Genomic DNA, 27,889 nt, shown 5'->3' on the forward strand with positions numbered 1-27,889 from the left:
GGAGTGTACCCACAACTGACTTTGCTTCATGAGAGTGTTATTATTCATTCATACTCTCGAACTGCAACTCACTTTGATACTACTGTTTTGTTTTGTATGTAAATGTATTACAGAAAAAGGATTAGAGTAACGTGTTTTTAAAAAAAAAAACTGGTTTGAGCTTTCAAAATTACATTCCTCTTTGTACAATTGTTACAGAAGTTCTCTTTATTACTGTGAAAATAGTTTTGCAATGTTTTTGTCACATTGAGAATAGAGCCAGAATACATTTCCTCGACTAAAGCACAAGTTAGGGCAGCTGAATTTGTGACCGGAAGGGGGTGGGAGGTAGGTATCATAACCTTAAGTAAATCACTTGATAGAACTTTTTTTGTTCTTTTTGAACTCCAGTAAAGGCCATATCGATTGGTAGTGGAATGTGTATAGCGTAATGTTAATCTGACCTCGAATGAGATCCTTTCCACATAATGGAATGTTTTTTTAAAATACAGCATAATGCTGACTTCGTAAGATTTCTTCACCTCAGAGTTAACAGCACCATATGCCTGCTAGTGCCTCTTTGTTTTCTATCACCTGCATGAATATTTGAATGCTGTATGTAAGCTTATGGGCACAAATGTGTGTCTCTATATAATTAAGTTGCTTTGATCTAATTCAGACTGACAAAACTGCAGTAGCTCTGTCCCATTCCAGTATTTACTGGTTGACTGATCTCCCTTTCCACCCTCTGCCCACCACCAAACCTTCACAGTAAATAGACGTGATTTCCACAGCCAGTCCATAGATGGTGTAAAACTTATACTGAGCATTGCTGAGTGTAAAGAGGCACTTCAGGCAGTAGAGCAGAGCTGCATTTCCAAACCACTCTGCATCATGCCAGGCAAGCTCCTGCTTATCAATCACCGATCTGACATCTGTGGTGGTTTGGACTGCAATTTTCGATACAGTAAGGATATCTTTGCTGCCCTCTCTGATAGTCTGATTACTCCCAAAAAACTCACAAAAATGTGTTCCAAATATGAGTACAATTGTGGACTAATTCCCCTACATACAGAGGTGTTACATTTTATTTGCCGTCATCGTCAGCTGAGAGATTGGATTGGTGAAAAACATGCAGCAGGGCCAGGTAACTCTACAGGTAAAGCCTTAATTGTTCTCATGGGTTTGCACAGAGCTCTATCATTCCCAATAGGAGCACTATCGTAGCTTTAAATTTGAACCCCCATTTCCCAAATTCCCCAATTCAGCACAGTTACATGAGACTGCTGCTAAAACAGTGCAACAAAGAGGAAACAAAATGTTTTCTGGGATAGTTTTCTGTTACTGCTTTGGTCCAGTTAGCCACTATACGCACAAGGCCAAGCTAGAGCTGTCAATGTCAACCCTAGGTCACAAAAAGCATTCGTGTTTGTTATGTATTTCTTAGTGAATGTTACGTCCCTCCGCCTCAGGTGGGGGCGCTGGCCGTTTGGACACGCGTGTGTCTTGTTAAAGTTAATTGTGAGCACCTGTGGCGGTGCCCTTTTAAGAAGTCTGGAGTCGGCTTCTCAGGAGATGGGACTTTTTCTCCTCACCTCTCGATCACGGCCGGGTCTTGATTTTATCTGGTGTTTTGCAGCTATTTTAGTATTCCTTAAATGTATTTAAATAAAGTTATTGGTTAGTTTTGGGAAACCTTGGTGTCGGCATCGCTTATGTTTGCGGGGGCATGAGAGCGACCGTAACATAAATGGGGGCTCGTCCGGGATTTTACCCTTTAGAGTTTACATTTTCTGTTCTTAGCCCGGTTAGCTTAGCCGCCGGGCGGGTCCAAGGGACTTGTCACTTTATTGTTTTTCCTTTTTTGTTTTTGGTGGTTAATATGAGTGGGGGTACGCTTCGGGGCACTGAGGTCGACTAGTCAAGTGGTCTGCTGACAGTGCTCACGAGTTTAGCGTTCAAAGTCGCCCCGAGCGCAGAAAACCACTGAAGACTAGTTTGAGTTAGAATTTTGTTTCTGTTTGGTTAGGTAGGATCGGGAAAGAACAATAGTTGAATGGTAGCGCCCCTGATTGGTTTAATCACTCTGGATTTGTATCAGCTGTTTCGTCCAGCTGGGCCGATTGAGCTGGGAAAAGGATAGAATCGTTTGACGGGTGTGGTTTTTTTTTTTGATAGCACTGTTCAGTTTGATAACTGAGTAACATGGACGCCTAAACATGTAGGCTACGTAACGTTTTGGTTAGTCTCTTATCGGTGCTTCGTGATAATTGTCTGTCGGTTGATCCTCCTGCACGGTGTTTTGCTGACAGCGTTCGGCCAGGTTAGACTGGTTTAGCACAGACGGTCTTTCGATTTCCTAACTTCGCGTTTATTGCTTTCTCGTTCCTTATTGTGGAGTATACTATCGCGCATTTGTCGTTTTCCGAATATTAAGTGTCGTACCATGTCTGTTTCGTGTTAGCCTGGTAGTGCTTCTGCTTCGGTCCTAGACAATTTATATTCCGGAACCCTCCGATAAACTGCTCAAGCCTCTAGATGTAACGTTGAGTTTGCTCGAGTGTCTGTGTACTTGCACATGGTCTGCGGCGTCGCATGCGTGCGGCGCGCGTAGAGTTCCTGCGGCGTCGCATGCGTGCGGCGCGCATAGAGTTCCTGCAGCGTTTCTCTGTCTCCCCTGGTTTGTCTCCCCTTGTTCACTTTATTTTGTTTTGGGGACTGGTGTCCCCAGCTGGTGGTGGGGGTGTTACGTCCCTCCGCCTCAGGTGGGGGCGCTGGCCGTTTGGACACGCGTGTGTCTTGTTAAAGTTAATTGTGAGCACCTGTGGCGGTGCCCTTTTAAGAAGCCTGGAGTCGGCTTCTCAGGAGATGGGACTTTTTCTCCTCACCTCTCGACCACGGCCGGGTCTTGATTTTATCTGGTGTTTTGCAGCTATTTTAGTATTCCTTAAATGTATTTAAATAAAGTTATTGGTTAGTTTTGGGAAACCTTGGTGTCGGCATCGCTTATGTTTGCGGGGGCATGAGAGCAACCGTAACAGTAATTATTGCAGGAATGTAAAATAAAATTCTAGACATTATTTACAAAATGTCCATTTGTTTCTTTTGTATAAAAAATGTATGGTATGCTCAGAATGTTCCTGTGCAAAATGTATGCCGAACAAGATCTTTAACAGATTTCCTCATACCATTCCAGCTTCTCTTCTCAGTAGCGCTGGGAGCACACTATGCAATATCACACTGTACGCTTTAGTATAGAACAATAAAAATTGAAATGTTTATTTATACAGTTTCAACAGGTCAGGGATTATACACAATACAACCAATTCAAATGCATGTATGTACACTGGGAGTGCAGCTGCATTTCTGAGTCAGCAGGAGGCGATGTGACGCGCGGGCCGGGGGCGGGGACAGGCGTGGCTCCCGGGCGCAGCGGCAGCTGCGTAGGCCCCACGACGGAGGGCCTCTCAGACCTGGTGGGCCATCTGCGCAATCTTCTGCAGCATTTCCTCCGACTGCAGCTGGTTCAGTGTGAGCAGAGAGAGCCCCAGCTGGTCCTCCTGCGCAGAAACAAAGCACTCTGCTGATTGGCCCTTTCTCACGGATGAGCCTTTAGCACTCCAGGGAAGCGCCCGCGTCTCTGTGACCGCAGGAGACACGCACTGCAACTGTCAAAATGGCCTTGCTTCGCCTGCAGTGTTCACTCACTATAACCGCTGAGAAAGTAGAATTTTTATTCGCTTGTTTTAACTTTCTATACAAATCCCTTTTGTTACCACACAGCAAGTAACCAGCTAGCTAGATGGACCTGTGCTGTACACCATTTAAGTTAAGTTAACCACTCCAACTGGCTGCACATGAGGAAAAGATGGCTGTGCTACTGGCTCAGGTGCACTGTTGGAGGTGGTAACCCCAGTATCTGATGCATCTTATGTTTGATGACTGACATAAACACAACACAGCTTATGGACCATAAAATTGATTTGAAATTACAAATTCATAGTCAATATAAATTTGAGGAAAATCAATACTTTTACTTTTCCATCTTTCTGCAAGCTCGGTGGATGACTTAAAACTCTACGTTAAAAAGTTAGATATAGCACCTTTAGCTTTTTTTGCCAGGGCTCAGGAGCATATATGCACTGCTGGCCACACCTAGAATAGTGATGTCAAAGCAGGCGTTTTCCATTAACAGCACAGGCAAAATACCTGTAATGACATCACTCGGTGTGCCCAGTACTACAATCAGGGTGAAAATTTTAACCCAACAGTTTTCTACCCTATTTAGACTTACTCTTTGAGCTGTGTGGTGTACATTTTCCCTTACAATTAGCCTCATTCTCAGCACTGGTACTGCCTTTTAGATTTGAAAATAACTGACATGAAAGAGTGACAGTTGGGATGAGTGAGAGTGGCGGGATGAGGAGGGGGGACTGACCCTCCTGAAGGGCTGGGCCATCTGCCTGAGGAAGTGCTTGGACAGCTGCACGACCTCGTCGATGGTCAGGTTCAAGCTCCCGTCGCTGATGTGTTCCTGGATCCAGCGCGGCAGCTTCCCCCTCTTATCTGCGCGAGCGTATCGCTGGGGGAAGAGAGAGGAGGAGAGGTGGACGCGTGGCACCAGAATGGGAGCCACACTGGGGGGCTGGCTTATCAGCGCTTTCATCTGAGTTTAACTGGCTCATAATCCCTCTTCCCATGACTCGGCTGCACATTGGCAGTGGCTGAGGTAAGATTCCCTCCACCGCTGTAAACCTCTTTGAGATCATCAGCTGAAAGGCACTTCATAGATGCAGTCCGTCGTCTGAAATCCTCAGTACGAGGCAAACAGCGGGGACCTTCAAAATAAGGCGGCGTGGCCCCAGTGTCATGGCTCACCTTATCGGCAAAGATCATCAGGCCGTAGTCGGTCTTTCCTCGAATGACCCGCCCCACGCACTGAGCCGCGTGCCGCATGGCGTCGAACGTCAGGAAGTCATTCTCCCGAATCTGGAACTGGTCCCGCAGGTACTCCAGGCGGGCCTGGCAGGGAGAGTACAGGGAGAAGGGGGGGGGGGGGGTGGTTTAGCCAAAGAAATTACCCTAATTCCTAAAATTCTGTCAGTTTTGAGCATTACTATAAGAAAATTCTTTGTTGGATATGACCGTTACTGACGCGGCATCTTACAATGTGCTTTTCAAAAGTGCTTTGCAAGCACAGTATTGGGCCTGCTGAAGTTGCTAAGAAAGGATCCTGAGTTGAGATTACTGATAAATGAAGCCAGACAGGAAACAGGAAGAACACTGCTACAGGAAATGCAGAGGTGCCCGCACAGCAACTGACCTTGAGGATACGGCTCTGTGTGTAGACATAGGGCACTCCAAACATGATCACAGCACGTCCATAGTGATGCACTGAGAGAGAGGAAGGTTCCTTATGAGTATTATTATTAATAACGACAACTATTCTATCAAATGATAATAGATATTATTATCATTACATTCTTTCCAGTGTATATCATTGTATTCCACTTCACTATTATTTGGTAACTGCTTTAGCACTTTAGTCTCAGAGCAGTAAAACAACTTGAGCAAATTACCACTTGCTAGCTGTGTAACCAGAAGAAGAAAAGGAGATATGGCATTCCTACAAGATGGCCACCTGTGATCCAAACTCACCAAAGTCAATCCCTTCTGACACTTTCCCCCTGGCCACCGAGAGAAGGATAGCCCCACGGCCATTCTCACACGCCTGGAGATACAGAAACCATTGGAGAGGGAGGGAGGGAGAGAAGAAGGGAGGAGAGAGGGATGTTAGGAGAGTTGCAGGCCGTTACCACAAAGTGACTTCAAACACTCCACACTATTGGGTCTCTCTCACCAGACACACTGATGCTTATCAGACCAGGTGCTGAAATAAGGAGGATCACCATCTCTCTGGAAAGTAAGGCCAGCTCTCATGGATAAAAAAAAAAAGAGACCGTGACCCGTACTGACCTCCTGGTACTTCTCCAGGGCCATGCTGGTCTCTGCTGCGTCCGGTGTCTCGATGAAGATAAGTTTGTTCCTCTGAACGTTCTCCAGGATCCCCTGCGACCAACAGGCAGGACGAGACCAAAGACAGAAGGCTCGTAAAAGAAGAAAAATATCAAACCAGGAGGTGCGTTTTACCACAAGCATGTGGTTTCTGATTTTTCCCCTTTTTCTCCCAATTTGGTGGCCAATTATAACCTAGTGCTATTCAATTCTCAGTGTACTGCTGAGAAGTCAACGTAACACATCACCAGAAACTATCACTGACACTGAATTGTGCTTGTACGGTCTCTCTGTCAGTGGTACAGACTCACTGTCAGTGGTGCAGTCTATCAGTGGTACAGACTCTCAATAAGTCAGTATAATCTGTACACACCTGTTCATACCAGGAGGCCACTATATTCTCCATGTAGATATAGCTGGTGAAGAACGCCACAATGCCATCGGGCACGATGGCTGACAGCTCCAGAAGGAGGTTACCATAGTTACGTATGACAGCTGAAATACAAAGCACAGCACTGAATACTTTTCAACATTTTAGCTCTTGTTGGGTAGCACAGTTGGATAATTGCTAGTGTGCTAACCAGTTTTCCCTCATTTCAAATGACACTGCACAGCGGTTTCTTCTAAACCTCTCACAGCAAACACCCAGGAAGTGTGTAAAACTATACACCTGTACAGTCAAAGAGCTGTCATGATTTCTCATTTGAGGAAGGAAAAACAAATTCCCCACGCCCATGTCTTGCAAATGAAGTGACTCCAAAAGGATTCATCACTGGGGCTCACCGAAATCCTCCCGTGTCTCAAACTTGGAGCTTATCGCCACCTGGTCATTCCCTCGGCCCACAATCTGGAAGAGGAAGGAGAGGCTACATTACAGCCTCTGCTGACGGACAAGCGTCTGGTAACAACCATCACATCGCTTGTGCATTTGCGTTAACGCATTGTCTTTGAGTGACATCAGTGGGGCGGGGTGAGTGCGCTTCACTGGCTACTCACGAGGGGACACAAGCAGGTGCGCGCTAGTGTCATGGTGAAGGACGCCATGGTAACTGGTCGGAAGTCGAGGATCCGGGGATAGATGTCCAGAGGCGAAAGGGTCTGTGGAGAGAGGCGTGGTCATGTGACACCACACACACACACACACACATTCATATTAAAAGAGGAGTCTCCTATTCATTCTGTCAGGACTGAGACAGGCATTTACGGTTTCTTCCACATACATATATTATATAAATATATGTACATATATTGTATTCACAAACTTCAAAATATAAAACAGAATAAACAGCAGCAGACTAAGACTTGGCTGGGCCCGGCCACATAACCGGCCAGCTAATGTCAGAACTAACACTGATTAGTGTTTTGTCTGTCTGAGCAAACGGAAAGCCAGGCCAGATGGAGCAGGACTTCAGCAGAGAGTCTGCACTCAGTGATTAGCAGGAGACATAAAGGGGAGATAATCTGTGCTGGGGGGGAGGAAAGAGAGATTACCCCTGAGGTGATGACAACTGACTGGAAGCGTTCAAACACAGGCTTGATGGCAATGGAAGGGTCCATACAGCTGGAGAAAGGGAAGAGGGAGCGAGAACAAGGGGTAGATTAAATCAGGTTAATAATCAATCATGGAAAAACAGGATGGATGGGTCTTTTTGGGGATGGGAGCCTGACCAATCATGACTGATTTAAACTTTGAACCAACGGCATCAAGCACAACTAATTATACATTAACACTGAGGTGTTCCAACTGTTTTTTGTGTGTATCTCACACAATGCCCCAGAATCAGTAGACTCCTGTAGACTCCCGACTGGGCGCAGTTTGTTGGTCTAATGACAACATCGACACTAAAATCCCACAATCAGCACTGTTCTGAGAAGGGCTCAAGTTATCAACACCAAGATATTTTAGAGGTATCCGTCGCCGTAAAATAGGTTATTCATTCACGCTCCACAGTGAAAGTGACATACAGTGCCATTACCCATATTACATCCTGAATTTCCCACAGCTGCCCTCAAAGTGCTGAAATGTGAAGCCCAAAGAGGGACTACAGACCACTAGAGCAGTCCCACCTGAAGTGCAGCACAGGGTTAGCGATGGTTGGAGTCTTGTCCTCAAAGGGCTCTATGATGATGGTGAAGCCTACGAAACAGACCGGGAACAAAAACAAGCTCGCTGACAAGCACACCAGGGTTCATGGGTAAATCGCAGTGTAAGATAGGGGTAAAGGCCAGAGATGGGTGTGTGTGTGTGTGTGTGTATGTGTATGTGTGTGTGTGTGTGAAAAGGGCGAATTCATGCATAGCATACCTTTGCTGTACGTGCTAACCAAAGTGGCAAAGTTAGAGATGAGAGTGATGGCAGAGAAATCTGCGATCTCAGCAATCTCAAGGGTCCGCAGTAGTGAGCGCAGCCTCTCGGCACAAAACCTATGCGGACACAGGAAGAGGAAGTACCAGACAGGGACAGTTACATCACATCCTCGGAGGACCTCAAATTTAAATTGCTGAGGTACTCACTGTGGCAGAATTTCAAACCTTATAAATAATGCCAGACGTTCAACTGATTGAGGCGATTATCTTTGTGCCATTGAATGTTTTCACTTTGGAATTTTTCATTCCAAAGATGCATGCCTTATCATTTAGGGAACTTTTCTCAACTGCAATTCATACATCCCTCAGCAAGAGGGCGATAGAACCATCTTGTCAGTCAAATATCACATTGCCCCTCCCCAGTAATCTGCATTGATTGCCACTAACAAACATGCAGCAAAAACATTTTAATACTGCTGAGCGGTAACATTGTTTTCTTTCCAAGCAATAGGAAGTAGCCCACACTAGAAGTGTAATTATATTACCTGCACAAAAATTGTTACATAATTGTTTCATAACAATGACACAGTCAGCACTGCAGTGGCATTGGCTTAAAAAATCAAGGTTAAAACTTATTAACTTAAAACAAAATATTTGCAATATTTTAATGCAGGAGTTAGCTTAATTTGGCAGCTATGTGGGGTTAGGGTTATCTTAATTAGGCAGCTCTGTGGGGTTAGAGTTAGCTTAATTAGGCAGCTCTGTGGGGTTAGGGTTATCTTAATTAGGCAGCTCTGTGGGGTTAGAGTTAGGGTTAGCTTAATTAGACAGCCCTATGGGGTTAGAGTTAGGGTTAGCTTAATTAGGCAGCTCTGTGGGGTTAGAGTTAGCTTAATTAGGCAGCTATGTGGGGTTAGAGTTAGAGTTAGCTTAGTTAGGGTTAGCTTAATTAGGTAGCTCTGTGGGGTTAGAGTTAGGGTTCGCTTAATTAGGCAGCTCTGTGGGGTTAGAGTTAGGGTTCGCTTAATTAGGCAGCTCTGTGGGGCTATGGTTAGGAAGGCGGGTCCGGCGGGGTCTTACCGGAGGGGCTTGCGGTCGATGCACACCTTCTCAAAGATGTCCTTGAGAAACTGGGGGGCGCTCTCCTGCACCACGTGCTGGATCCGCAGCCGCGACTTCAGGTACTCCAGGAAGCGCTTCATAAAGCCCACAAAGTGCTCCGCCGTGCGGATACTGCCGGGGACGGCCTCTGCAGAGAGAGAGAGGGAGAGAGGGAGGGAGGGAGCGAAGGAGCAAGGGAGGGAAGGAAGGGGATGGAGGGAGGGAGGGAGAGCAGTTCAATCATATAGGGGAGGTGGGCCTCTCAATAGTCTCATATCCTGCCTCTATGAACCATTAAAATAATAAACTTTAATAATACAATAAGCCCATAATAATAACAACAACAATAACAATATTTTCACATTTGTAAAGAGCCCCTAAAAAGCCCCAGAAATTAAAAGGAATTGATGTTTAATGCCAGGTTTGGGAAAAAAACATTTAGAAAAACAGGTAAAATAAGATCAAATAAATTACAAAGTTATTATTACTGGTATTATCATTATCATAATTACACAGCTGTATTTTTGTGTGACTCTAGTAAAGGAGATACCTTGCAGGATTTCATCAGGTAAGACAGGATTGGACAGGTAGACGTCGGTTTCCCGGGCGACGTTGGCTTCCTTCAGCCCCTCCACCAATCGCCTGTATTCCTCTTTCAGTTTAGCAGCATCGGTCTCCTTTATGCTGCGAAGGAGGAAAAACATGATGAAGAGTGGCTTTGGCAAGATCTCATTAGAGAGGTTGAGAAAGCAGCTCCACTGGTAAGAACTGCATCTACATCTAGGAATTCAGCAGATGTCCTCATCCAGAATTACTTGTGAAAGTACATACATAAGTTTGGACCGTGCAATTAGACTGGGAAGAAGGACTCTCTAGAAGAAGCCAGCAGCAGCATCGGTCCCCTCTCATGTGACTGGGTCCTTACTTTTGAATGGTGTTCTGCAGGGTCTCCATATTGGCCTGGCTGCGGTCCAAGGTCCTCCTGGTGATGTTGACGCTCATGGAGTCGATGCACACATTGTCTGAGGGCGAGACCATCGGCACCATCATCAGATCAGCATGGAGTCAACCAACACAGCGGGACTATGAAACACATGTAAATACACACACACACACACACACACACACACACACACACACAGGGCGCAGATCTCTCACCAATGTTGTGCGCCTCATCAAAAACCACCACAGATTTTTTGGCCAACTCTTTGGAGACCAAGTCTGCAATCTTCGGGTCCAGAAGATAATGGTAACTGTAGACTATGACGTTTGCATGGAGTAGCTGTGCAGAGAGGACAGCACACACATAGGATTTCAGTCAGGGAGGACAGAGACAGCACAGTGCATGTTAACACGTTGTAAATATCTCCTAATCTGCATCACTTTTGTGCTTCACAGACACGCTACACAATTTACAACACAATGTACAGAGAACACTTGAGAATATTCAGCAAACAGTACATTTTCAGGCACAATTTCAGATGTCACCCATGAGGATATCTGGCATGTCCCATCCTACCAAAAGAACGGGACAGTTCTGAATGAAAGGGCAAGAGGCCCTGTACCTCGCCCCTGCAGAACGTTACCTGCCCATACCGTTGTCTTGGAGCAACTCAAAGAGTTTCACATTGGCCCTTTAAGGAAGAGGGGCAAGGGCGTTTACCAGCTCCAGTGACCATACATGTTGTATTGGGGCACCGTAAGGAAAGTAATTATGCCAGCCTAAGGGACCCTAAATTTTGCCCAAGGGCACCTCAATAAAAAGCAGCACACTGTAGGTGTTGAAGCTTTACCGAATGCCGTGCCAGGTAGTACGGACAGCAGCCTTTCCTCCGGCCGAAAGCTTTCAGGTCGTCCAGGTTGTAGACCCCGGGGGGGATAGGGACCTGCCTCCCAACAGAGTCAAACTCCTGAGGGGTGGAGAGAGGAGACAACGGTTACCCAGGCAACAGAGGATGCAGGAGCAGGACAGCAAGGTGAGTGCAACACGCAGAAGGGCAAATAGGCACGAAGAGGAGAAGGGAAAACTGCCGTCCGGAAGAAGGACAGAGAACAAGATCTGAGCAAGACCCGTAAGGAGACACAGTAGGCACAGAAAGCTACATGACTGTTTAAAGGTCAATCTTTTTGGCTTGACTAAAAAAAACAGGCTCAAAACACAAGCTAGATCACCATTGTGCCTTTTCACATCACATAACTCCCTCCTTTGTCTGTTTGCTCTTTCTTTTAAACCCTTCCACCCCTTTCCCCTTCCCTCTCTCACTCCATTTACCTCATAGTAGCGGCAGACAGGCACGGCGGGGTTGCTATGGTGCTGGGCGCGGATGTATGACGCAGTCAGGCCATGGCACTTCCCGTCTACCTCCTTCCCCAAGCGCAGGGAGCTCACCTGAAAACAGCACACCTGCTTAGACTCTGACACTGTACAGGGAGCTCACCTGAACACAGCAACACCTCATCAGACTGTGACACTGTACAGAGAGCTCACCTGAACACAGCACATCTGCTCAGATTGATACTGTACAGAGAGCTCACCTGAACACAGCACATCTGCTCAGATTGACATTGCACTGGGAGCTCACCTGGCCACCCCACATCTGCTCAGAATGTGAGCTACACTATGGGAGACATTTATTAAAAACAAAGTATAAAATGTTTTTGAAAAATATAATCCAAGACAGATGTCAGAAATACTTAAACATTTTTTCTGCCGAGTTTCAGGAGGATATAGCTCTCTGTGGTCGGCCGACGGAGTGGTCAGCCATTATACAAACATCTCCTCACTTTTGGGATGGTAGTGTCTTGCCAAAGCACTGGCCACCTGGCTCAGTCATGAGCTCCATGGTTCAAAATCAAACCCTTAGTCTCAGGGTCCACCCTGTGGCGTCTGACCTCAGAGGCAACCCTGTGGGGCCTCATGTATTGGGTTACAGTGTCCTCCAGACAGGGAGGGCTTCAGTGAGCAGGATACTCTGCCTCAACAAGCAACTCCCAGGTGCAATTGGGCCCCCATTTAAAAAGAAGGGGACAGGCAGGCTTACCTCAGGATGTATACAGAGGTTCTTACGAGAGGAGAGGGCCAGGGCCAGGAAGTTGCTCTCCTCTCCAGTCTCCTTTGCGTAGAACTCCATCAGCTTCCTCAGCTCCTCCACAACCTGAGAGGGGCCAAAGTAAAGTTCTGTACGGCATCCAGACCCGTAAAGCACAGGCAGCCATTATGGAGCATATGCCTGCTTTACATTTTACTCATTACATCACATGACATTACACTACAGGTATTTAGCAGATGTTCTTTTCCTGAGCTACTTACACAAATGTCTCTCCCTTTTTTTCATACTATCCATTTAAACAGCTACATATTTTACTGAAGCAATTCAGGTTAAGCACCTGACTCAAGGGTACAACAGCAGTGTCCTACCTGGGAAACAAACCTGAAACTTTTTGGTTACAAGCCCAAAAAAAACTCTAACCCAATTCAAAGAGCATAGACTTGGTCTGGATCCTCTGACAGCACTGGGGAATGTATGCGAGTGTATTGTAGTGTGAGGGAGACCACGCCCACCATTTACCTTCTCTATCTCAGGTACAGTTCGAGAGCAGTAGATCAGCTTGGTCACCTCTAGTGGATAAGCCTGTGAGCAGGAAGAGCATTGCAGACCATTTTACGTCACTTTTGATTGGTTCCTCAACACACATGCAGCACGACACCCCCTTGAAGACATCTCTCTCACACATTGACTATATAAAAAACATTCTCAGGTTTAGCTAGGTAAGCTCCTAGCAGCACAGAATAGTGGCAGGTCGTAAGCATTAAATGTTTAGATCACTTTCTCTGGTTATTTGATGTTATTATATTTCACACACTTACTGAAGTTTCTCACAACCAACTGGCTTCATAAGGGCTGGTATACTAGTGTTAAATGAAAGGTATTTCCTTACTTTAGACCACAAATGCCCCAATAACAGCCATTTTAAAGCAGGCAAGTCTCCAGACACTCCTGTAAATACTATAAATATCCTTCACAGCAGCAATGCTGTGCCCTGTGTTTTGTGTACTTAACATTTCCTCAAAACAATATATCAGTTTTCTGCTGTGAATCTAATCAGAAAGAAAGCTGAAGTAGCCAAGACTCACCCGATGGTAGGCAACAATCAGAGAAAGAAGTGATATGGTTTTCCCTGTTCCTGATGGCATTTCCAAGACCCCATGTCCCTTTTACCACATGATTTAGGAGACAGCAGAAAAGGGTCGGACACAAACAAGACATGCCATTAATGAGGCTTTGTACACATATCTTCGAATCAAAATACCAAAGCATGCCAAAATGTACTTCAGACAGAAAAGGTGAAAGCTAATCTGTAGTTCAACATGCAAAATTAATCTTTCAAGCAAGTCTCATATGCCCTGACTGGGGTCACTTCCTGACACAAAAGCAGATTTATTGACCTTGGGTACCTCCAGACCACCATGCTATACCTTCGCATCCAGAGTTCTCTTCAGCTCCAACATGTAGGAGTACTGCTCCGGATAGATGTAGTCATAAGGGAAGTAGACCAGCAGCCCTTCAATATTCAACCTATGTGAAAAATCCAAGCGGTATATCTTTGGCGAAATAAAGTTGGGTACAATCATAACTATTATCCTACATGACATAATAATCCACTTGTCAATGTAGTACCTTGCATAGAATGGTTTTCTGATGCTTTTGCTTACAAGTGCGCATGTACTAACGAAGATACTTTGTGCGACTACATGCTGCGTCGGTAATATTGTGATTACTTAAGGCGAAACTTTAACTGTGAGAAAAATGCTTCTCTGCGTGAGCTAGTTACCATCACCTAACTATCGTGAGACCTAGGAACTGAATATCCGTTAATGATTTGAACTATTAGCTACAATGCCGCTAAATCGCTGTCATGCTCACAAGTAAGGTAGTTAACATCAGCTCGCAAGCCACATACTTCATTGCTGGTTATGATGATGCCCCCGCACTCAGTCTTTCCTTTGGGTGTATTGCTTGCTATTAATGTAAATGAAACAATCGCAAACTGGAAATGCAGAGAATAAAAGAAAATACAAAAATGGACTAAACTTCGCTGCTGTTCGGGTTCTCTGCGTCAGTTCGTATGTCTTGTCTAATACACATTGCAAAACCTCATTTTCATACGCTCCCACCGCCTGTTCCCTCCGATTGGTTGTTGAATTTTCTCCGGTGAGATTCTTACCTCTGAGTGGGTAGTTTGCATGCCAGTTTCGCAGTATGAGCGGAAGTACAGATCCCTTTGTTCCGGGTAAGTTTTGTACTTAACGCTGAATCAGGATCAGTTTCTTCACGTTCTGATCAGAATTTTACATTGTGATGTAAAATACGTACTATTCCTGGATCAACAGAATGTACGAAGTTTATAGAGAGTGTGGGTGTTTGAAATCGAAGCGTAGACCTAAGTAATCCAACCTCGAAAAGGCTTGGATGTAGAATTCCATTACCGGTTTGAAAGTTAATGAGTAACCTATGAAAATGTGTCCGATGACCATCATGCTGAGAGTATATGATATGACCTGTCGTTTTAACGTTCGTTATGTTATTTAATGCCACGCGGTAATTTAGAATGGATAATCTGTGTATTCAGAAAATGCATCTATAAATTATGAATTATAATTTTTTAAAATTATGTATCATCCCAAATATTCTTAAAATTATATGCAATCTTTTCAGGAGTTAACAGGAGTTAACAATGGAGCAAAGTTTACGAAATAAATACATTTTATTTAGAGTTTAGTTAACTCACAATTGCGATTAATTTGAGTCTGTACATTTTGGACGTGATCTTGCATCTTTAACTGTGTGTTGGATAGTTGGGGTGCCTGGTATGTCAGGTTCAGGACACCATAGCAGGATTTATTGGTCCCAGTGCAGGTGTTGGGTGGTGGGATGAGAATGGAATGAATGTCTTTGTCACTTCCTGTCTGCTAATAATTAGATATCCCACAGGCAAGTGGCTTCTCCTGATTCTGCTTAGACAAACTTAAGGTTGAGCAAAGTTTCAGTGTGTTCTTTTGGGGGATTGCAGGATTAACATATTTATAAACAAATGTACAGTGACTAGATAATCTTTCACAGATTATGCTTTTACCAGTCTCATTTATGTTTTGTGTTCTCAGACACTGAGGAGGGAGGACTGACTAAAGGATTTATAAAAACAATTAAGATGACATTAGAAAATAATAATAATTTTGAACAAATTGGTTGTACTTTTGTATCCATAGGAACCATTGTAGTTATATCATATATGGTTTATTGAAATAAGCTCTGTTTTTTAGAGGGAAGAAGCAGTATTATTCTGAGGAGGAAGCAGTATTATATAATATCTTCAGTTTCAAAGAAAAGAAAATAACACAGATATATAAAATCATTTTTCACATTCACATTTATTATATTTATTACAATATATAGCAAGGAATATAATAATACAGCTAGAAAGTGAGAATTACCACAATCTGCCATAAGGACAGACCAGATTAGTTGCTGAACAGGGGATCTTGGACATACACTGTTATTTATTTTATGTAGTGCTTGTACATGACCACAAATATCTCAAAGGCAACAAAGTTGAGTACATTTTTTTCTGGCCACCTCCCTAAACTTCATCATTCCTTAAAGTCTGAACATCCTTACCATCACATGCTGTCTCAAGCTACGTTCCTTAATTTCCTTACCCTTCAAAGCTGAACTATTGCTCCTCTTACTGTACCTAGTTACCACTATCCTTCAAATATCACATTCTTGTATCTACCACCAGATGGAGCCATAATGAAAGTACACAGAACTCAGTTTGGTTTGTGGCTACACTACTCCTTGAACATACATATGTAATCATACAATTTCTTGAAATAAATATATAAAACATTCACGTGTTAGCTTGTTTGCAATATGGAAACTGCAGCCCACGTCTCAAATGAAAACTATAGGAGCAACTTACAGGCAAATACTCATGCTGTGATTCCATTTGTAAAACATGTATACCCTCAAGAGGTTTTCACTTATTCGTCTTCATTAAGACTTTGATAAACACAAAGAATGAAGCACTAAGACAACACATCTGTGCACTTCTGAAGAATGAGTTGTGAGTATTAGGACATATTATTTGAACTGTAAGCTCTCCAATTCAAGCCTGCTTCTGAAACTGAAAGTGGTCTGCAGGCATGCAGTCATTCAGGAAGAGTCTGGGGCTGCTGCTTTAGCACAGGCATGTCCTTGCATTGTCTATTTTCTTCTCCTTTCTCAGAAGCACAATCTGCACTTGGGTAACTGGAGGGAGGGAGAGGAGGGGGTTGTCAAACTTCATTTCTGCGGTTCAGAGTCCACACCTCCCCCCACCCAGCCCTCACAGCTGGCAGCCCTCCTGCGCGCTCTTGTAGCGGTCCATGATCCGGAGCACATCCTCCAGGATGGACGGGCCCAGGTCCAGGTCCAGGCCCATGAAGGACTCTGAGCGGGACACGGCGGGCGACTCGCTGCGCTCGCTGCGCAGGTCCTCGCTGCTCAGCCCCGCGTCCGAGTCCAGGCTCAGCCCCCGCCGCGGGTCCAGGGGCGGGCAGCCGTCCAGCACCGAGTCGTCCGAGGAGGCTTCCGAGAAGGAGCCGGAGGAGGGCACCAGGTGGGGGAAGGCCGAGACTGAGGCGGCGTAGGCGAAATCGCGGCAGGGCTCGCCGTAGCGGACCTCGCCCCTCTGCACACCCGCATCGCAGACGGACATGGAGCGCAGCTGCTGCTGCTGCTGCGACTGCGGCTGCTGCTGCTGCCGGGGAGGGGGCGGAGTCTCGTCCAGGTGGAGGCGGGGTGGCTTGGGCGGGGCCTGCTCGGGGGCCACGAACACGGGCATGGAGACGGTGTTCTTGAGCAGGGAGGCGGAGTGGTGGTACTTGGGCTCCAGGGGAAAGGCGTCATCCAGCCTGCGCTCCATGCTGTGCGTCCGGGAGTGCGTCTGGTTCAGGGCGGGCAGCATGTCCAGCTTGCCCTGGAGGAAGCCCACGTCCCCGAACATGTCCCCCTCCCCCTCCGGCCCCACGTGGGCGCTGTGGCGCATGTCGCCCAGCGGCGGGCTGATCATGTCGCTCGACAGGACATCCCGCAGCTTCAGTTTTTTGCCCCGCTTCGGGGTGGAGGGCTTCAGGTACATGGGCGTCTTGGCTGGCATTCTGTTACCCAGAATTCAGTACTGTGGGTGGTACAGGCTCTGTGATGTCTCTCTCTCTCTCTCTCTCTCGGGGCAAGGGGAGGTTAGGGTAAATGAGTGTGCGATCCAGGCATCAGTCGGGTGTCGAGCTCCTCCACTCTGAAAGGGAAGCCAGAGGCCCCTTCTCTCCTCTGGTCCGTCTCACCGATGGCTAAGCTTCTTAGCCGCCTGAGTGGCACTAGGCTGAATGAGACACCTTGACCTTTGGATCAACACTCCCTCACGAAGACTGCCTCTCATGCGAGTGGCACTTCTGTGGCTAACAGAGTTCTGACTGTGCTCCTCCCCTGAAGCTTGCCTCGTGGTAAAACTGCAGTGACCCCCCAGCTGCCCCAACTTCAGCTCAGCCCCGGGATCTCGCAGACAGAAGTCAGGAGTTTGTGGAATTTCGAGGACGGAAGGCTGGTCCCAGAGCTCTGCAAAGCAAACGAAAGGAAACAGGATTCAGAGTCTGAGACCGGACAGACAAGAGAGAAGACAACGCAGAAAAAGAAAAAAAACGAGCAAGACTTCTCAGAAAACGTTTCTCTTTCCCTCCAGCGTATTACAGCCGAATTTTTGGGGGAGGATGGGGGTGTTTCCAGTGAGTCAGGCCCTGAATCACACTTTGTAAGGAATTCCTTGTACATTCCAATTTTGGTGCCGGGCAACGGACCAAGGAAGACCAGAAAGAATGTTCATTCCAGTGCTCCTAGAGCACAGGCCTCTTCCTTTCTGTGAGAGATCTTCCCATCTGGCACATAACGTTCTGACAACTTTCCCCGCAATGTGGCCGCAACGTTGGAGCAACATTGCAAAAACGCTGCATTGCGGCTGGCCCGTCATCAGAGGCCTGTTGTCAAAGGCTATGCGGCAACGTAAGAATGAGTCCGTCTCATTAATCACTAATGTTCTGTCCCAAACTGTGAATGGTGGGACTCTGCCACAGCTGCATTTGTACTGCTGGAGAGAATCATCTCTGGTGATGATGACTCTAATTCTCAAGCTTTTTAACCCTTTTAAGGCGTAAGATCACAAATATGTGACTAAAATGTTTGTAAATGAACAGTCTAATGCCGATGTGACAATAACTACTGGTAACTGAAACAGTGGAATTCTAGAATTAGCAATGGAGTTTTCTGATTTGGAATTTTGAAAACCATTCCAAAAAACCTCTCTCTTCACAGGGTTAAAAATCATAATGAAGACAGTGTGTTCAGAAGATTATTAGTGCATTCTTTAAAATGACACCCTTTAATTAACTGGTATAACTCTCTACCAAAGCCATGAAGTGATTACTGACTGGCATTTCAGATGCCTGACTGACATTTGGTGGTTGATACTGGCAGTTCATTGTCTGATTGCAACTAGTAGGGACTAGTAGGGAGATTGGAATCCATGATAGGTGAACCTTGTTAATGTATTTAGTGCAATTTGTCAAGAAAGTGGAGCTTACCTGGCCCAATATAGGTTGTATTACTAATGGGTGCATACTTGTCAATGGAGTCCTTTTCAGGTTTTTTATTTTTTATATAATTCTGAAGACATCTAAACAGTGTTCCATTTATTTTAACATTATAGAGAGTTACCTAAATAAGAGAGAAAAAAATCCAATTGAAATATATTCCATTTGACTTAGCTGCACAGCAAAATGAGAAAAATTAATGGGGGTGAGAGCTTTTGACATTGTACAAAAAACTTTAAAACCACAATAGTAAACCTGGGCAAGCACATCTGTAAGTACTTTGTACATCTTTGTACATGTCTCTCATTCAGAAACGCATAATTATGCGGATTGCCTAATGCCTTTCAGATCAGCCAAACCTTTAATCTTACAATTATAGTATATTTTTCAATCTGAGGTGTTATGTCAGAGTCCCTTCTGTTTTTAATATGATTGCACTGATGTCCCAGCTGAGGTCCAAATGGTGTGGGGGTGCAAGAGAGTGGGATGGGGGGGGGGGGGGCAGAGACTGCGTTTCCAGTCTGCAGACAGATCACAGAGATAATCGGAGCCAGGTTGGTGTAAGAAGAGGGGGGTGGGGGTGTGGCAGAGATGGAAGAAATGACACAGGGGAGAAAAGACAGATAACACCTAGCCAGGCCCATCCAGTAGCATCACACAAATTGAGAGGCCATTTTCCAGCTGTTCGTTTCCCACAGCAATGTTACTCATACGTGACAATGCTCAGTGTCTGTCTCACATGTCTGTTAGAGCCTGTGTATAAGTGTTTTGGTCGAACAGGAATAACAAAGGTATTGTTGCCTTAGAATGTATTTGCAAAGTCAAAAATAAAACGTGTAACTGTTGGATGGATGGAAAATCTCCCTAGGTCACTGTTTTTAACATTGTGAAGTCTTCTACTAATACTCTCTCTTTCTCCCTATGCCTCTCTTCTGGTCTGTGTCTTCTCTCTCAGTGTTCTGTACATCTCTGGACCAAAAACCAAAAGTCTGCACCAGCCATCCAAATACACATCACCCGTTAATCCCCTCACGCTCCACTCTCCATTAAAAGATTGTACCTCAGAAAGCACCTAATTATGGCAAATGACCTCAGCAAGGGAATTGAGTCACACCCTGACCCACATGGCCTACCTTTGCCATAGAGACACCTAAAGGGTCTCTGATTTATCATGAAGGTCCTCTCCATCACTAAAGACACACATACATGCTAGACAAGTGTACATAAGGCACATTATATGGTCTAACCAGTCAACAGTCGGCTTTATAATTACATATACATACAAAAGAGGAGCTTGAAAGGAAAATGTTCCAAAAAAAGTTAAGATACCATTGCTTGATGAAGGCCAAGAGATGGTTGTTCAACCTGCTGTATCACTTTCCTTGGGTTTCTATTATCTCACTATTCCAATCAAGGTGACTTTGATGGCGCACAGCTGTATAAACACTGCATGAACTCACGTCAACCACAAACTTCCAAACTCAGTAAGTATAATATTTAAGAGATAATTGAAGATACGCTTTTATGTTTAAAAGCAAATTTCTGTGAAAGGACACCTGCATCCTTTGCCACTCTAAATGAATACTCTTTCTCTGTGTATTTATGTACAGGGTTACATAGTTATAGACAACGAGCCAGAAGAAAAGGAAAACTCCCAGGAATTGCAATATACACAAAGTCTGTGGGCAGATTCTGGATTAATAGGTAACAAATAAATATTTTCTTTTCTGTTTGTCAAACAGAAAAGAAATGAAAACATTTTGCCAGGGAAATGTTATCATAAAGCTGTCCTCCATTCAGATTAGCTGATGAAAACTGTAGAGGCCCCAAAAAAGTCTCGCTTTGTTGGGCTTTCTTGGAAACACCACAGATAAAGTTAACAGTGAAATTTTGGGATCGGCTGATGCGACCTGAAACTTTCTCCACAACCTCAAATATTTGGCTGTGGTTTCCCCTCACCACTTGAAACCCCATTAGCCAGCTCAAACCATTTATCCACTATCAAGAAGTATCAGGGGCAATTACACTCTATTGCCCCTGACCTCCCAGCTTTCCCTGGGTACCATTCAGTGAACTGTGAGCTGGAATGCCACTGCTTTCACAAAAAAACTAATAAACAAGGAACTAACTGGTGTGGTGCTTGTGTGTGCATGGGGGGTGGTGGAGCACCGCTGGTGGTTGTGAGGAGTTGGCGTGTGTGTGTGCGTGTGTGTGTGTGCGTGTGCATGCGCGTGTGTGTGTTGAGGAGTGGGGGGTGTGATTGATGTTCCCCCAAAAAGGTGAGGGAGACATACCCCACTGCCATTCACCCCATTCAACCCATAAACTATGCCTATATTTACAACAGTAATCTGACCTCACAGTGAAATTTGTTTCGGCAAAAGTGACCCATTACAAAACATTGTTTACTTGCTTGTCGGATTCCATTATTACATTACATTACAGGCATTTGGCAGGCATTTGGCATATTCCCTTATATAAAGCATTATACATTTACATGGCTGGATATTTCCTGAGTCAATATTAACTTAGGTTTTTAGGACTCAAACCCATAACATTCTGGTTACAGGTCCGGCTTCCTCACCACTTATGCCACGTTGGTTTCTAATTCTGCACTGTCTCATTCTTCTGTGGGGAGTAGATTAATGGGTACAATGATTTGTCTGCCATATGGAAAAGTTACCATATGACTTTCTTGTTTTTCTCTTTCGTTTTAATGGTGCAGCTGTTTTTTTAATAACTGTGCTGAACATTTTGCGAAATAGCCCCACTTATTGACGCCTGTCACCATGGCGTAGGCTTCTTTTATGAAGGGTAGGCTCAGTCTGATGTGTTGCTTCACACTCGAAACATTTTTAACTGCATTATTTTTCAAACTAATCCAGGCCCAAACTGAAATGACAACACGTTTCTAGAGCCGCGTTTCCACCAAAATTACCCGGAACTTTCAGTCCCAGGAACTACTTTACCAGGAACTAAAAGGTTCCTTCAGCCAATGGTTGTCTGCGTTTCCACCGGGGTCTAAAGTACCGCGAAGATTAGGCAAATTAGCCCACTGACGTTGTCGTCGGTCCATCTGTCATATGATTTCTTCTGTATCCCCATACTACCACCGAAGTAGCCTACATTATTTTCTAATAACCGGGACAGCCCGGAGGGGTTTATTCCACTTATATACAACGGGTTACCAACAATGACTATATATGGTTACTTTTGTATTTATTGATTTTCATATATCCTCTCAAACACATTCATTAACAGCAGAAAACATGCACACGTTGTAAACAATTTGCTGTTTTATTACTTTCTCGTCGTCAATTCCATATAGGCTAATCGCAAAATGACAAGAATAGAACGAAAACTCGGACTTGCGTGAAAATGTAAATTAGTAGTGGTACAGCCACCGTTTGCTTTCCTTCGAAGTTACTGCTAGCCGAGCAGCGAAGTGTGCCCTCCAGATGCGAACCATGCACCATAAATGAGTCCATAGTCTTCCTGGTCTTTTCGTGGAATTGAAAAATGGCAGTAAAATTGAGTAAAATTACGGCAGTCTGAAAAAGCTAAAGCGAAGATTACTAGAATTAACCTGTTATTTTACCCGGATAAAAAGTGCGGAAGGTGATTTCCAGTTTGCGTGTACTGTATCACCAATGTTAATTATGCAGAACTACCGCATACCTCACATAACTGTATCAAACGTTTTGAGTCAATTACAACGGGCTAACAAATAAAATCCGGAAGAAAATATTCAGCAACCGAATTAATCCGTTTGAATGTTTTGGTAGCCTACGTAATATGCTGTCCCAGCACGAATGCTTAGCATTTTATAAAACGAATACTAAAGCAAGAAAAGAACAGAAGAGCACACGTTATAATTCCAAGACGTTGACAGGTTATAACCAAAAGTAGGCTACTGCGCCGCATAACATACAAGTTTGATTTGAAGTTATTATGAAAATAAATTGGTTTGCCGCTGAATATTTTCAAACATGGCGGGTAATGGCGGAAAATAAATACAACACAAATGCTACGAGTACTCGACCAATCAGAAATGTTCAGCGCTGCAAGCTCCACCCAAAAGGTTCCTGTACTTTCGGAAAGTACTACCCCCCGAGCAGGAACGTTTTGGGGGGTAAAACAAAGCCCCCAGAACTAAATTTAGACCCTAGTTCCTGCGGTGGAAACGCACTGAGTTCCTCAAAAGGTTCCTAGTTCCGGGGTATAGTTCCTGCGGTGGAAACGCGGCTTAGGTAAGTGAAATCACCAGCAACATGAATCATAATTCTAACAGCTATATATGAGTCCAACAGGAACCATATATACTCTGTAAGAGTTGACTCAACACTGAACATTTTACTGTCTATTCTGATGCATGAGGGAACTGTACCTTTGTGCAGCAACTCAGTCATATCCTCACAGAAAAAAAACTTTAGATATCTACATTTTTTAGATAATACAACTGTTTTAGATGACAAAAATATGTTGCAGTCAAAATATTTTCAAAAATATTATTTATTTTATTTTTATCGAATGTCACTTGAAGTGTGGGTTTCAGGAACAGTACAAATAAATATATGTTCTCCAGCTTACATTTGGAAGGACCCAGAAAATTGTGGAACACCATTCCACAAGGGTTCATTAGATAATTATTTGAAGGATTCACTGTAAATATTTCAATGGTTTTGAATGGGCAGGGTAGACACACTGGTTGTTCTGTATAAATTTGATTCTTTGAATAAGATTTTTGCTTACATGAAGGTGCATTTGTTTCCAACACAATGACTTGGTTAAATTCCACCGTTGTGAAGGCTTTTCTACTGCATGGTCTGTGTATTGAGAGCGCATGAGCATGTAATAACAGCCTTACAATGCCTGTGTATATGGTGCATCATGCTTATGCAATGATACCGTCTGACATGGGAGACTAGAATTCTTGACTTTAAATTACATTTTAAAATGAGTGTTTGGTTTTGTATTTTCATTGTGACTCGTTCTTGCCTCATGACCTTGGATGAAATGGCTTGTATGAACGCGTTCCCTGGTTGTTTAGACTCTTATGCAACAGATGAACGCAGTTAGCCTTTGAGATCATCCAATTCTCGGATATCCCCCCTTCCCACCCACAGCCGCGTTGTATCATCAGCTTAGTCACTGTAATCCGCACCCATCCTGACTATTTTTAACAAAAGAAAAAGGAAGAAAATCAATATTCATAAGGTCTTGTTGATGACGAAATTACTATTAAGCATATGACATTTTTCTTAAACCCGTTCAGGATTTGGATACAATTTCGCTTAGTGATATCCCTTAAAACAGGAATAAATTGATTTTACATAACTTTACTTGTTATCGTCATGTAGAACTCAGAAAAGTCCAAGCCATGTTTAATTATTGTCTTATTATAACAACCCCCGTTTATTAAGCTTTGTAATCGTCTTAGTTTCCCATCCAACTGAATCCATTGCTATGTAGAGACACAGCAAAATGTCCATTGCTAATTCAGCTATGAGAGAGTACATACGAGTCCAATAGGTTCCATATGTACTCTGTAAGAGATGATTTAACACAAAACATTGTATTGCGTGTGTAGATACATTAGGGTAACCTATATTCACAAAATGTCACATTATAGTAACGTTTAAAAACTATCCGTCTATGTTTGCTAACACCGTACTATGATAGCCTATCCATAAGGATAGCCAATTCGAAACAGGTAATTGCAATGATAAATACATAATTCGCAAATGCTTTATTCTGCCACCGCAATAACAGTCCATTACAGGTTGTAGAAAACGAGAAAATGCCGAACAGCTAGAGAAATAAGCAACCTGACGAAAGCGCTACTTTGCGCAGCCACAAAAATACGAATATTTTGGAGTGTATGAAATAGCGCAATAAACTGCATAGTATAGAAACAAATTGGAAGCCAGTAAGATAATAAAAGGTAACTTTACAAAGGAGCTTACCTGTTGCGTTAGAATTATTATGCTTACAGCCGGGTGGTCCTTTTACACGTCTAATGCCCCATGTGCTTGCTGATGCCAAGAGAGAGGAAATAAACCCCTTAGCAAACCGTCTCGTGAGCCGAGAAATAGCACTACCAGACTACGAAAAGGAGGGGCGTGAATGATCCTGAATGGGGAAAGCAATGGGAGAGAGGGGCGGGAGCGCCACAACATCTGCTCAGAGTGCCCCAGTACAGGATACACAGAAGTTCCAGCTGCGGTCATGTGAGGCAGTTTCACAGATTCAGTGCAACGAATCAATCTGTTCAAAAATGCACACAGAAAAAAGTGATCATTGACGTTGGATCAGCTTAATATTTTTTCTAAATTCTTCTTCAAGTGGTCACATCTAAAAAAAACTGTAATTTGAGTTAATTTTAATTTTTTTAAAAATCAATAGGTTCGTTTAATTAAATGTTAATTAGTTGAGTCAAATTAAAATTTGTAGATATGACCACTCGAAGACGTTAGAAGAATTTTAATGTTTACCCAACGTTTCGCTTTTTTTCAGTGTAGGCAATTTGCTGTGGTTCTGCTCTGTGCTCAGAGAAGCAGACCGACTCATTCAGACCTCATGTTCAGCGTGTTTTAGTACATTTGTAGGCCTAATGTTGCCTAGACAATTTGGGCAAGATCAACAGGAGGACTTTATGTGATTTTTGGTTTCATGGTGCAGTTTTTGTTCATAGACAGCCTGCTACGGGCCTGCTACGCTATGTAGCCTACACTGAGTGTCAGCGGATAAACCAAAATTTTACTTCAATTTGTTACACCTATATTTTTAGATTTTCTCAATGGAACATTAATAGGTTCAATATTAACATACGTTTTTTTCATTGAGAAAAACTAACATTGATATATATATACTTGTAACAAACTGAAGTAAAATTATCCAGCGAAGCTTTCACTGGCTTATCCAGTGAAGCTTTTTTTCAGCGTAACAGACCTACTGTCAGGGAAATACATTCTCGAAAGGTTAGCATTTCGAGTTTATGAACCAGCCACGCCATTTTTTTGTCATAAGGGTAGACTATCTGAACAATTCGCTAAGAAAAAAATAAAAATTAGATTTCCTGCATTTTCTCAAAAGTTTTAGACAATAAAGCACGATTTTATGTAAAATGGAGAACAAAAAGGCTATTAAAACTTTTGGTTGATTATAATGTTGTGAAATAATGTTAAACCTTATTTGTATTCTAATGTAGCCTATTTTAAATATTATACTGGTACCTCTTTGTATGTTTATAATTGTACAAATTTTACAATGGTTCAATTAAAATATGGACAGTTCGGGCGGAATGTAGGCTGACTTTTTGATGGAAAGCACTGGAAAAGTGAAAAGATAGCAAATAGCTGATCAATAGCAGCTTTTGATAACTTCAGCAATTAATCAAAAGGATTTCATTGTATTCCTTATCATATAGGCCAAGCTTATTTGCATGTTGAAGTAAAGCACAATATGCTATAAAAACCTGTTAACACATTTAGTATTCTTCAATAAAGGGAACTCATGCAACTACACTTCGTTGTGTACCATTAGCTGTTACATGACAACAGCATAAATGCATCTTGCTATAGTCTTCAAGTGAAGATACGTGTCCTGTGTTGGCCAACCCAAAATCATGAGTTAATCTCCTTACCAATTAATCACAGTTCAGGGCACTTGTCTGTGCATTATAAAATAGCGCTTTGTTGTTTTCTGCTTACCCGACGTAACAGCTTTAATTCTTATTAAATATTCACACTTGACGTCCTCTTCCATGAATAGACATGCCTGGAAACCAAATCAATTAGAACAGAGGACGTTAGGGTATTGGTGAGGCGAAGTGGGCAAGTTATGACAAAGCACTGTTGATCAAACACTGCGTAAATTATATTTGCACTGGTGTAATTAAACTGGAAAGCCGGTGGGAATGTTGAATCCATAGGCTTGTAATTGCAGGGATGTCTCTGCGTTCATAATTTCGTGTAAAAGTTATTTTCGACCTATTTCAAAGCCAATACGAAGGTATAGGCCTTGCAAAACATTTAACGGCTATTTTGCCTAATCATTAAAGTTACAAGGAGCTTAGAAAAGCGACACAACTTATTCCCTTGAAAAAAAAACAACCTCTTCCCTTGATACCATACACGAATATATAGAGCTAATATTACATACCGATTCCCTTGGTGGCAACTCGAAATGCGCCACCACAAGGGTGTAGCATGAAAATTGAGAGCAATGGTTATGTTTAGGAATTTATTCAAGATATCTGTACGGAAAAATTGCCGCCACAGTGGCCTCTATTGGTCAGGGGGGTTGCAGAGCAACACATAGGCCTACTACAGATAGAAGAAAGTGGTTAGGCGTTTAATTAAACAAGATTAAAGGAAGAAGTTGCATTTCAAAGCTTCTGTGAATTGCGCGAGTACCTGTGAATAACAATTAGCAGGCCAAGGCAGCACTTGGGTAGACAGAAAGACGGGAACCGGAATAACACTTTGTGGAAGTTCATCTACGAAAGGTTTTTAAGTTTCGATAATAGTTTGCCCATAAATTATTACGATCGAGTATACAGCGAAATGACCGTTATGTCGCCTTTTCTGGCAATTTTTCATTCAAAATAAGGTGTTAATCTCAACAAGATTGGAGCAGGTATCACTTCGCAAAATTGGGCCTATATGTTTTACTAGTGTAACCTATATTTATTCATATAAATATGCAGCAGCAGCTCTTCCGGAAACTCCACACTAAACTCTTTTCAAGACAACGTAACGGATCAAAATCCAACCGCCTGTCTTTGTCTGGATTTATACATTG

General features: G+C 43.5%; 2 protein-coding genes across 2 annotated transcripts; both read right to left on the minus strand.

Annotated features, from left to right (window-relative positions):
- Nucleotides 1–3,232: 3,232 nt before the first annotated feature.
- ercc2 (excision repair cross-complementation group 2) lies at nucleotides 3,233–14,574 on the minus strand. The gene is made up of 23 exons (XM_035383857.1): nucleotides 14,365–14,574; nucleotides 13,880–13,979; nucleotides 13,538–13,615; nucleotides 12,972–13,034; nucleotides 12,444–12,557; nucleotides 11,675–11,791; nucleotides 11,196–11,312; nucleotides 10,561–10,684; nucleotides 10,328–10,424; nucleotides 9,953–10,086; nucleotides 9,382–9,550; nucleotides 8,300–8,418; nucleotides 8,062–8,131; nucleotides 7,486–7,555; nucleotides 6,991–7,092; nucleotides 6,778–6,841; nucleotides 6,368–6,489; nucleotides 5,956–6,048; nucleotides 5,638–5,710; nucleotides 5,303–5,373; nucleotides 4,858–5,001; nucleotides 4,418–4,561; nucleotides 3,233–3,539 (listed from the first exon to the last, which is right to left on the minus strand). Exons 1-23 carry the CDS (start codon nucleotides 14,367–14,369, stop codon nucleotides 3,447–3,449), a joined length of 2,283 nt encoding a protein of 760 aa, XP_035239748.1. The 5' UTR covers nucleotides 14,370–14,574; the 3' UTR covers nucleotides 3,233–3,446.
- A 1,239-nt stretch (nucleotides 14,575–15,813) lies between these two features.
- Nucleotides 15,814–25,232, minus strand: zgc:154093 (uncharacterized protein LOC777623 homolog). Its single transcript, XM_035384155.1, has 2 exons — nucleotides 25,051–25,232; nucleotides 15,814–18,056 (listed from the first exon to the last, which is right to left on the minus strand). Exon 2 carries the CDS (start codon nucleotides 17,599–17,601, stop codon nucleotides 16,789–16,791), a length of 813 nt encoding a protein of 270 aa, XP_035240046.1. The 5' UTR covers nucleotides 17,602–18,056; nucleotides 25,051–25,232; the 3' UTR covers nucleotides 15,814–16,788.
- Nucleotides 25,233–27,889: the final 2,657 nt, after the last annotated feature.

Source organism: Anguilla anguilla, chromosome 12 (assembly GCF_013347855.1).
Source record: "Anguilla anguilla isolate fAngAng1 chromosome 12, fAngAng1.pri, whole genome shotgun sequence".
NCBI classification, from domain to species: domain Eukaryota; kingdom Metazoa; phylum Chordata; class Actinopteri; order Anguilliformes; family Anguillidae; genus Anguilla; species Anguilla anguilla.